Source organism: Microtus pennsylvanicus, chromosome 1 (assembly GCF_037038515.1).
Source record: "Microtus pennsylvanicus isolate mMicPen1 chromosome 1, mMicPen1.hap1, whole genome shotgun sequence".
In the NCBI taxonomy this organism is placed as follows: domain Eukaryota; kingdom Metazoa; phylum Chordata; class Mammalia; order Rodentia; family Cricetidae; genus Microtus; species Microtus pennsylvanicus.
Genome location: NC_134579.1, coordinates 99623595 through 99634624, shown reverse-complemented (window position 1 = coordinate 99634624; position 11030 = coordinate 99623595). Strand labels below are relative to the sequence as shown.

The window sequence follows — 11030 nt, the reverse complement described above, 5'->3', positions numbered from 1 at the left end:
CTGGAGAGATGGCCGTGGTCAGGAGATTCTTGAAATGGGTTAGGCGAATTTGGCGAAAAATGACCTGCTGGGTGAGTTCCACAAACACACCACGGCCATGAGATGGACGTTCTGGTATCTGGGCCATAGCAACCCACACCACTTTGTTCCTCCCGTTCAGTCTCATGGCTAAACAAGACAGGGCAGGAAGTAGGGGTTTAAGAGGGCTGGGAAGGGGCTTTGAGACATGGGGTAGGACAGTCATGTCTGGCTTTGCTGTCTTTACCATGGGGTCTGCTCTCTCTCTCCTCTGTGCCTTATTTCTATTGTTCTGTGTAGAGGGTTGCACACATATCATGGAGTGTGGAAGTCAGCAGGCAACTTTGGGGATTTGGTTTTCTCCTTTCATTGTAGGAGCCATGGCCCATCTCAGGTTGTCAAGCCTACCTGGTAGAGCTTTCACCCGCTGAGGTGTCTCGCCCGCCCTGTGTCTTCTTTCTCAGGTCCAGTCCTGGAAATATAAAACCAAGCCAAGCACGCCCGATCAGCCCAAGAAACATTCACTGAAGGAGAAGACTGCCTCGGACTTTGACCCTTCAAAGATGGTCAAACCCCACAAAGAGCCCAAGGTCTCTGACTTGGATGTCTGCCCAGGGGTGCTTGAACCCTCTATGTTGGCCGCTGTCAAGGACATGCCCGCTGTACCCCGCAAGAGTCGCTCCCTGATGCAGCTGTCCCAGAATGTAGTTCACTCGGTTTCCACGCTGATGGTCTCGGCGCTGCAGTCTGGCTGGCGATTGTGTAAGTGGAAGGTGAGTGCCATCCCACCCCCGGCCTGAGTCTCATTCTTCCCTCTGTCCCTTCTCCATCACCATTGGGCTTTTTGTTTGTTTGTTGGTGTCTTTTTTTTTTTGAGATAGGGTTTCTCTGTGTAACAGTCCTGGCTGTCCTGGGACTCACTTTGTAGACTAGGCTGGCCTCAAACTCAGAGATCCTCCTGCCTCTGCCTCCCAAATGCTGGGATTAAAGGTGTGCACCACCACCACCCAGCCCCATCACCATTTTTTTTGAGACAGGGTCTTGTGTAGCCCAGGTTTGTCTTGAACTTGCTATGTAGCTGAGGATAGCCAGAAATTCCTATTTAAATTTATTTCTGGTTATCTTTAAAAATGTTATTTATGTGTATATGTGTATTCCTGTTTGTCTGAATGTGCACCATGTATGTGCAGCTGTCCAGAGGAGGTCATAAAATGTTGTCAACCCCTGGAACCTGGAGTTGCAGGTGGCTGTGAGCTACCTGGTACAGGTGCTGGGTTCTCTGCAAGAACAGCAAATGTTTGTAACTGCTAAGCCATCTCTCCTGCCCCAAGATTTCTATTCTGTTTATTTATCTTAGTTATTTTTTTTCCCAAGACAGGGTTTCTCTGTAGCTTCGGAGCCTGTCCTGAAACTTGCTCTGTAGAGCAGGCTGGCCTCAAACTCACAGAGATCCACCTGCCTCTGCCTCCCGAGTGCTGGGATTAAAGGTGTGCGCCACCACCACCCGGCTTATTTTAGTTTTTTAAAGACAGGTTCTCACCAGGTACCCTGGCTGTCCTTGAACTCACAGAGATCCTCTTACCTCTGCCTCCCGAGTGCTGGGATTAAAAGCTCATACCGCTAAACCCTAATCCTCAAATTCCTTTTCTTTTTTAAAAAAATTTCTGTGTGTATGAGTATAACCACACCTGTGACCTAGCATGCCTGTGGCATCCGTCTTTTCCAGTTTATTTTAATGTATTTTTATTTATACGCATGCATGCTATGTGTATGCAGGTGCCCATGGAGGCCAGGAGAGGAAGTCAGATCCCTTGTAGTTGGAGTTACAGTCGGTTGTGAGCCTCCCACTGTGGGTGCTGGGAACTGAACCCCAGTCCTCTGTAAGATCAGCAAGTATCCTTAACCACTGAACCATCTCTCCATCCCTTCCACAGGGTCTCTTGTCACTGTTGTAGATGACAGTCTACCTGTCCCGAGAGTTTCTGGGGATCTTCTGTGTCCTCCCATGTCACTGTTGGGGTGCCAGGGTGACAGGTACACGTGCTGCGGTCCCAGTTTTTAATGTAGGTTTTGAGGATCTGAACTCGGGTCTCATGCTCACACAGTAAATACTAAACCAACCAAGCCATCTTTCCTGGCCTGGGACCCTCCTGCCTCCAGCGCCTCCGTGTTGGGATTACTGGCGAGTACTACCCAGGGCTTCATGGATGCTAGACAAGTGTTCTACCAACTAAGCTCCATCCCCGGCTTCCTCCATCCCCTTGTTCAGTCATTTGCGGCACCTCTTCTGTCGTAAAGCCCTGAAGAGACAGTGGCGAGCAAGGTTTACCCAGACCAGGGAGGCCACAGACAGTGTAACAGGTCACGTTGGTTTGATACCCCGAGGAGAGTGAGGGTGAAGGTAGAGAGGACTTGGGTACCGAAGGAGGGGATCCTATGAAGAACTGGGCACGGGGCATCAAAGACTGCTTCCAGCAATGAAGAGATGGGGAAAGTGAGGCCTGAAGGAGTTTTCTTGGCTTGAGGAGAATTAAGGGGAAGTTGGAAGAAGTCAGGGTGTGTGTGTGGCTGTTCCAGGAAGAGAGAATAGCAAGTGTGCGTTGGTGAGGGTCTGGGGAGAGGCAGAGAGATGTGAGCGTGGGAGTCGGGGTGGGAGAGGAGAGTTGCCTATGTTATGGAAGAGAATGCAGAAGGCAGGATAGATGGCCGGGGTGTAGAATTTGAATTTGTCTCTGAGAACAAGAGCCTTGAAGATATTGAGACAGGAGTGGCGCAACCATTTTATATTTATTTTTTCAAGTTTTTTGAGGCGGGGTCTCCTACAGGCTGGTTTCACCATTACTATGTAGTTTGTGATAGCCTCTTGATACCCCTCTCCTGGGGTTACAAGTGTGCACCCCCACACCCAGTTCCCGCGGTGCTGGGGTAAAGCCCAGGGCCCTGCGTTTGTTGTGCAAGCACTGCACTGAGGCACGTCTCTGGTTTCTCATTAAAGTAAACTACAGAAGCCGGGCGGTGGTGGCGCACGCCTTTAATCCCAGCACTCAGGAGGCAGAGACAGGCAGATCTCTGGAGTTCGAGGCCAGCCAATTCCAGGATGGCCAGGGCTAAAAACCAAAGACAAATGAATGAATAGAATGTAGAAATTGAGGACCTATACGTGATTTAGTGGTACAGGTGCCATATTGGGAGGGGGTCATAAAAGGACATTAGCTGTAGTCAGTGGTGTGTGCTTGCCTAGCATGTGGAGGTCTCAAGTTTAATCCCTAGTCCTGCTGGGGGTAGTGAGGAAGGAGACAGTGACGGGGAAGAAGCCCACTGATTTGAGACTGCTTTCACAACGAAAGGGTAATGACAGCAATTCTTGTGGTGATCTCGATTTCCCTTATTAGACTCACACACAGTTCTGCATAGGTGATAAAATTTTGTCGAATTAAACAGACATGTGTGCGTATACATAACACACACAAAGGAAATCCAAGTAGCTCTAGACATGTCTGTGGACTGGAGGCATGGCTCAGCAGCCAAGAGCACTGCCTGGTCTTCCAGAGGACCTGGGTTTGATTCCCAGCACCCAATGGTGACTCATAACCATCTCTAACTTCGGTCCCAGGGGATCTGATGCTCACTTGTGGTTTTCTCAGGCACCAGGCAGGTATGTGGTACACATGCATATGTACATAAGCAAACACTCATACACATAAAATAAACAGTGAATGTTTTTTTAAGGAACGCACACTGCTTTTGCACAGGATCCCAGTTTGGTTCCCAACACCCACCTAGAGCACCTCACAACCATCAGTAACTCTAGGGATCCACTGCCCTCTTCTGGCCTTTGTGGGTACTGCACTCATGTGCATTTTACACACCCTGTTGTTGTTTTGGGTTTTTGTTTTGTTCAAAGCGAGGGTGGAGAGGGTGTGGGTTTGAGTGTGTGTGTGTGTGTCTCACTATCTAGCTTTGGTTGTTCTAAAACTCACTGTGTAGACCAGGCTGGCCTTGAACTCACAGAGATCCACCAGCTTCTGCCTCCAGAGTGCCTCTAATCCCAGCACTTGGGAGGCAGAGGCAGGAGGATCTCTGTGAATTCAAGGCCAGCCTGGTCAACAAGAGCTAGTTCCAGGGCAGCCAAGGCTGTTACACAAAGAAACCCTGTCTCGAAAACCAAAAAGAAAAGAAGAGAGAGAGAGAGAGAGAGAGAGAGAGAGAGAGAGAGAAACAACTAGGGATCTCGTAAAACGTGGGATTTCTGAATAAAGTCCCAGGGATAATAATACCCTATGGATAAATTACAGGCTTCATAATTTTGACCGTCTCATACACAGATAGCATAGCACCTTGCTCAGATGTGACCCCAGCACTCTCCCATATGCAATATAATTGACGCTGCTACTGCTGCTGTTGCACGTGCTTGTGTGCTTGTGTGGACACACGAGGGAGCAAGAGTGCCCTTGTGTGTGTGCAGGTGCACTAACCTGTGTGGAGGCGGGTATTTTCCTCTATTACTCTGCTTTTTGTTTGTTTTTATTTTTCCTTTTTAAGATAGGCTCTCACTGTGTCCCTGGCTGTCCTGGAACATGTAGACTAGACCAAGATGGCTTCAAACTCACAAGAGATCTGCCTTCTGACTGCTGGGGCTCTGTGCACTACCACACCCGGCTTCCACCTTAGTTTCTGAGACAGCATCTCTCGCTGAATCTGGAGCTTACAATTGCCCCCAGAATGGCTGGCCGGAGAGTCCCCTTGTGGTCCACCCATCTTCATCTCTCCAGCACTGGGTTGCAGGCATGCACTGTCATGCTCAGTTTATTGTGTGGTGCTGGGGATCAGTGCTCAGGCCCTGATGTTTGCATAGTAAATACGTTACCCACTAAGCTATTTCCTCTACTCCGATGTTGCACAAAATTTTCCTACTGAAATAAAATAGGTGAAGGGTCTTAGATTATATATACACTATGTGTGTGTGTGTATATATATGTATATATATATACACATACATACATATATACATACACACGCGCGTTCCAATCTACTAGCATCTAAAGTTTAATTTAGAAAAGAAAAGAAAAAAACAAGCCAGGTGCCTCACACCTGTAATCCCACAATTTGGGAGGCAGAGGCAGGTGGACTGCTTCAAGTCTGGTGCCTGTTTGGGGCTCTAAAGTGAGTTCCTGGCCAGCCTGGGTTAACAAGATGAGACTTTGTCTCAAAAGCAAACAAAACAGAAAGGAAAAAAATGGATTAAGGAAGAGAGGGAAGAGGATGTGAGTGAGAGAAAAGGAGAGAGGAAGGAGAGAGAGGAGAAGAAAAGGGAAAATGGTCAGTGCCTAAAATCTCAGTGCTCACAGGCAGAGGCAGGAGGATTATGAGTTCAAACCCATCCTGGGCTATGTGAGACTGTCAAAAACCAGCCCGGCTGGATATGGCTCAATTCTTACCGTGCTTGCCTAGCATGAGGCTCTGGGTTTCATCCTCAGCACCACATGGTAGTTGAGGTAGGGGCTAAAGGATTAGGAATTTAAGGCCACCCTTGGCTACACAGCAACTTCTTTCTTTTTTTTAATTTGACATTATTTTATGTGCATTGGTATGAAGGTGTCAGATCCCCAGGAATCAGAGTTACAGACAATTGTGAGCTCCCCTGTGATCTCCCATGTGGATGCTGGGAATTGAACCCAGGTCCTCTGGAAGAGCAGTCAGTGCTCTTAACCACTGAGCCATCTCTCTAGCCCTTGCCTACATAGCAATTTCAAGTATGGACTTTCCTACCTCTAAATGAAAAGAAGAAAGGAAGGGAAGGAGGGAGGGAGGGAGGAAGGAAAAAAAGAAAATGAAAGAAACGTGGAACACAGGCAAACACAAGAGTAGGAAGGACCATCCCTAATGCAAGCTGAGACTTCCCAGAGCAGGCAGTGCCTGACTAATCTGATGGAGGAGGTAGAACAAGATGAACCCTTTATTATTTGCCGGTCCTTCTACCCTCTGATGTCCCCACGTCTCTTTCTTTTGCAGGCTTCTATGAGCTCTGCGTCAATTTCCTCTCGAATGAAGGGCGGGTCGGCCTTGGAGACGCCGGAAGCTGAGATGCTGCGGGAAGTGTACCTGGTACTCTGGGTCATTCGCAAACAGCTGAGAGAGCTGGCCCGCAGGCAGGAGAGGCGCAGGCGGCGCCGCATGCGGTCCCACACGTTCCACACATCCCACCACTCCGATCCAGTGCAGGGCCTCAAACAGGACGCCCGAAGTCCCCTCTAGGCAGGGGAGCCCCAGATCCTTAGAAAGCCCCCGACTCACTCTTAAAGAAGGTTGGCAGGTGGGGTTCAAGGCCATCGGGCCAGAGTTGCTGGTGAGGAGACCTTTGACCATACTGTCACCTCTCATCGGAAGCCCAAGACCAGGCTTGGGGTCGAATATACTCCCCTTCTCTTTGTTTATTCAATTTGTGAGAGAAAAGATTATCTAAATATTGAGAAATAAATATCAGATGTTTCTGAATAGGTGGAATTTGTGTTCATGAAGAAGAGAGGCCATAAGGGGCGTTTGGGGCGCGGTAGAGAGAAACACCCACTGAGTGGGGGGCACAGTTGTGCCTGGGAGTAGATCCTAGGTCTCTTTTTGCATATGTCAGAGATGGACAGGTCCTGTTCTTATATCCCCGCACCTCTCCTAGGAGCTGAATTGCCTTTAAGTGCTCTGCCTGGCCAGTAACCATAGCAACAGCATCCATTCATGGAGCAGCAGCTATGCCCACAGGGCAGCAACCCTGGCTTTTCTCCCTCGCAATTCCATAAGATAGGGTGGTCTAGGAATCCATCCAAGGCCCTCCAGCTAAGGATGTCCATGTGGGGGTGTGGGGGTACCAGAAAAGGGTGTTGGGTACTTTCAAGTTGGAGTTACAGTCAGGTGTGAGCCACCCAGTGTGGGTGCTGGGGGTCAAACTCCAATCCTCTGCAAGAGCAGCAAGCACCTTAACTGTTGATCAGTCTCCAGCTTTGTAGTTGAGATGAAGTCCCTCGTCATCCCATCTGGCTGCCCCTTATGTATGTGGGATGAGACAGTCATCCTGCCAACTGAGCCACATCCTCAGCTGCCCGCTCCGCTTTTTAATTATTTTTATTACACGTGTACTTCCTTATTTTGTTGGCATCGTATGCATGTGGGTGTGTGTCATGGTGTGCCAGTGACTGGGTGTCAGCTAGGAGAGATGGGTTCTCTCTTCCCACTGTGAGGATCACAGGCGTGGATCCAGGTTGTCAGGCTTCGTGGCGGGCACTTCTGCCTGGTAGGCCATCCTGTCGCTCAGGCTGGGCTCCATCTCAACGCGCAGCTTGAAGATGACCTTGAACTGCCTGTTCCTTCTGCCGGAGAGAGACCGACCTCTTGTGTGCTGGGGGTGACAAGAACGTGACGTCATACCAGGCTTGGATGTTGGATGCCCGATTGGGGCTGTAGGAGATTCATCTGCTGGGACAAGTTTTGGTACTGCTGTCTGTGCCCTCCTGAGAGCTTTGGACAGCAGTGCTTCCCAGGGTTGTCTGGAAGCCATGTGGGCTCTGAGCAGGGTTGGGGAGGGATGGGGGTCAGGGTGGACTGAGGAGGCCAAGTAGGAGCTGTGAGCCATTAGCTGAGATGGTGGACTATCCTGTGAGGGGGTGGGTGCATAGGACTGAGAGGGAGATGCAGGAGAGGGTGGACTATCCTGTGGAGGGGGTGCATAGGAACTGAGAGGGAGATGCAGGAGAGGGTGGACTATCCTGTGGAGGGGGTGCATAGGAACTGAGAGGGAGATGCAGGAGAGGGTGGACTATCCTGTGGAGGGGGTGCATAGGAACTGAGAGGGAGATGCAGGAGAGGGTGGACTATCCTGTGAGGGGGTGGGTGCATAGGAACTGAGAGGGAGATGCAGGAGAGGGTGGACTATCCTGTGAGGGGTGCATAGGAACTGAGAGGGAGATGCAGGAGAGGGTGGACTATCCTGTGGAGGGGGTGGGTGCATAGGAACTGAGAGGGAGATGCAGGAGAGGGTGGACTATCTTGTGAGGGGTGCATAGGAACTGAGGGGGAGATGCAGGAGAGGGTGGACTATCCTGTGGAGGGGGTGGGTGCATAGGAACTGAGAGGGAGATGCAGGAGAGGGTGGACTATCCTGTGAGGGGTGCATAGGAACTGAGAGGGAGATGCAGGAGAGGGTGGACTATCCTGTGGAGGGGGTGCATAGGAACTGAGAGAGAGATGCAGGAGAGGGTGGACTATCCTGTGGAGGGGGTGCATAGGAACTGAGGGGGAGATGCAGGAGAGGGTGGACTATCCTGTGGAGGGGGTGCATAGGAACTGAGGGGGAGATGCAGGAGAGGGTGGACTATCCTGTGAGGGGTGCATAGGAACTGAGAGGGAGATGCAGGAGAGGGTGGACTATCCTGTGAGGGGTGCATAGGAACTGAGAGGGAGATGCAGGAGAGGGTGGACTATCCTGTGAGGGGGTGGGTGCATAGGAACTGAGAGGGAGATGCAGGAGAGGGTGGACTATCCTGTGAGGGGTGCATAGGAACTGAGAGGGAGATGCAGGAGAGGGTAAACTATCCTGTGGAGGGGTGCATAGGAACTGAGAGGGAGATGCAGGAGAGGGTGGACTATCCTGTGGAGGGGTGCATAGGAACTGAGAGGGAGATGCAGGAGAGGGTGGACTATCCTGTGGAGGGGGTGGGTGCATAGGAACTGAGAGGGAGATGCAGGAGAGGGTGGACTATCCTGTGGAGGGGGTGCATAGGAACTGAGAGGGAGATGCAGGAGAGGGTGGACTATCCTGTGGAGGGGGTGGGTGCATAGGAACTGAGAGGGAGATGCAGGAGAGGGTGGACTATCCTGTGGAGGGGGTGGGGTGCATAGGAACTGAGAGGGAGATGCAGGAGAGGGTGGACTATCCTGTGAGGGGTGCATAGGAACTGAGAGGGAGATGCAGGAGAGGGTGGACTATCCTGTGAGGGGGTGGGTGCATAGGAACTGAGAGGGAGATGCAGGAGAAGGTGGACTATCCTGTGGGGGGGTGCATAGGAACTGAGAGGGAGATGCAGGAGAGGGTGGACTATCCTGTGGAGGGGTGCATAGGAACTGAGAGGGAGATGCAGGAGAGGGTGGACTATCCTGTGAGGGGTGCATAGGAACTGAGAGGGAGATGCAGGAGAGGGTGGACTATCCTGTGAGGGGTGCATAGGAACTGAGAGGGAGATGCAGGAGAGGGTGGACTATCCTGTGAGGGGTGCATAGGAACTGAGAGGGAGATGCAGGAGAGGGTGGACTATCCTGTGAGGGGGTGCATAGGAACTGAGAGGGAGATGCAGGAGAGGGTGGACTATCCTGTGGAGGGGGTGGGTGCATAGGAACTGAGAGGGAGATGCAGGAGAGGGTAAACTATCCTGTGAGGGGGTGCATAGGAACTGAGAGGGAAAGGCATGAGGAAATAAGAGGTGGCGTGGCACCCTGGGGACACAGTTCTGCCCCACACCTTTCTCTCTGCTCGTCCACTCACACGCAGATAGAAACGTTAGGGATTTGAAAGTTCAAAGGGCTTGGGGCTAAAGAAGCAGCATGTTCCTTGGGTAAAAGAGAAGAGAGGAGAAGGGAAGAGAGGAGACAAGGAGGGCTGGTAACTGTGCTGGATAGCGACTCAGTCACAGATGGGGCTGCAGCTCAGCTGGTAGAGGGCTTACATAGTGCACACAGGCCTTGGGTCCAATCCCCAGCTCTGCACAAACTAGGCAAGGCAGCACGTTCCTGTCATCCCAGGACAGGGAGGCAGAGGTGGGAAGATCAGAGGGTCAAGGTCAGACTACCTAGAGTGAGAACCTGAGTTTGAATCCCCAGCACCCATGTAAAATGCCAGGCACAGCAGCACATATCAGTCAGTCAATCTAGCAGAATGGGCAAGCTTCAGATTCACCAAGAGACCTTTTCCAAAAATAAGGCAGAGGCCCAGGAGATAGCTCAGCAGGTAAAGGCACCTGCCATTGAGCCTGACAACCTGAGTATGATATCTGGGACCCACATGGTGGAAGGAGAAATGACCCCCACAATACAAACTGTCCTCTGACTTCCATATGCATATGGTTTGTGCATGCTCTCTCTCACACACACACACATGGAGGTTTGTGCATGCTAGTACACACCCACACACACCCACAGAAACACATAATGTAAAAAAAAGTCTAATGTGGACAGCAATCGAGGAAGACATACATCATCCCCTTTGGTTTGGCAGGGTTTCTCTGTGTAGCTTTGGTTCCTGTCCTGGAAATAGCTCTTGTAGACCAGGCTGGCCTCGAACTCACAGAGATCTGCCTGCCTCTGCCTCCCGAGTGCTGGGATTAAAGGTGTGCACCACCACGGCCCAGCACAGCTTGTTTTTTTTTTGTTGTTGTTGTTTGTTTTTGTATTTTTTAAAGATAGGGTTTTTCTCCAGGACCCGGGGCTTGCCCATTTTGCTAGGCTGGGTGGCCTTCAAACACATGAATACACATCTGCACACACACACACACACACACACACACACACACACACACACACTTGGGCACCATACAGCAAGGGAAGCATAAAGAGTAGCAGGCAGGGATGGTCTGATAGAATCAACTCACTAGAAAACTCAGGCGCTAGCCACCCCAGCCATTCTCAACCTGTCCGTCCCGACTCCTTTGGGGGAGGGGTGGTGTTGAATGACCCTTTCAGAGGGGTCACATATCAGATCTCCTGCATAGCAGTAATGTTATGAACATTACAGTTCATAACAGTTGAGCCACACTCCCAAGCTCTCTACCCACCCCCGCCATGTGTGTGTATGTGTGTGCACGTGAATGTTCAGGGACGTGAGCATACGTGTGCATGTAGAGGCAGTAGATCTCTGGTGTCATCCTCAGCCACGCCCCACCTGGGTTGGTTTGTTTTTTTCCCCCCGTTTTGGTTTTGGTTTTTGTCATGTCACTGGGATGACAGGAACGTGCTGCCTTGCCTAGTTTGTGCAG

General features: G+C 50.9%; 1 protein-coding gene across 1 annotated transcript; it reads left to right on the top strand.

Moving 5' to 3' along the window:
- Window positions 1-235: 235 nt before the first annotated feature.
- Window positions 236-6429, top strand: Spacdr (sperm acrosome developmental regulator). Its single transcript, XM_075975714.1, has 2 exons — window positions 236-791; window positions 6031-6429. The coding sequence occupies exons 1-2, from the start codon at window positions 582-584 to the stop codon at window positions 6271-6273; spliced, it is 453 nt and encodes a 150-aa protein (XP_075831829.1). The 5' UTR covers window positions 236-581; the 3' UTR covers window positions 6274-6429.
- Window positions 6430-11030: the final 4601 nt, after the last annotated feature.

What these genes read in the sequence shown, in the direction of transcription:
- Spacdr (XM_075975714.1), top strand. Translation starts at nt 582, where the DNA reads ATGGTCAAACCCCACAAAGAGCCCAAGGTCTCTGACTTGGATGTCTGC. An exon ending in GGCGATTGTGTAAGTGGAAG is followed by an intron (nt 792 to 6,030) that starts GTGAGTGCCATC and finishes TTTCTTTTGCAG; the next exon opens with GCTTCTATGAGCTCTGCGTC.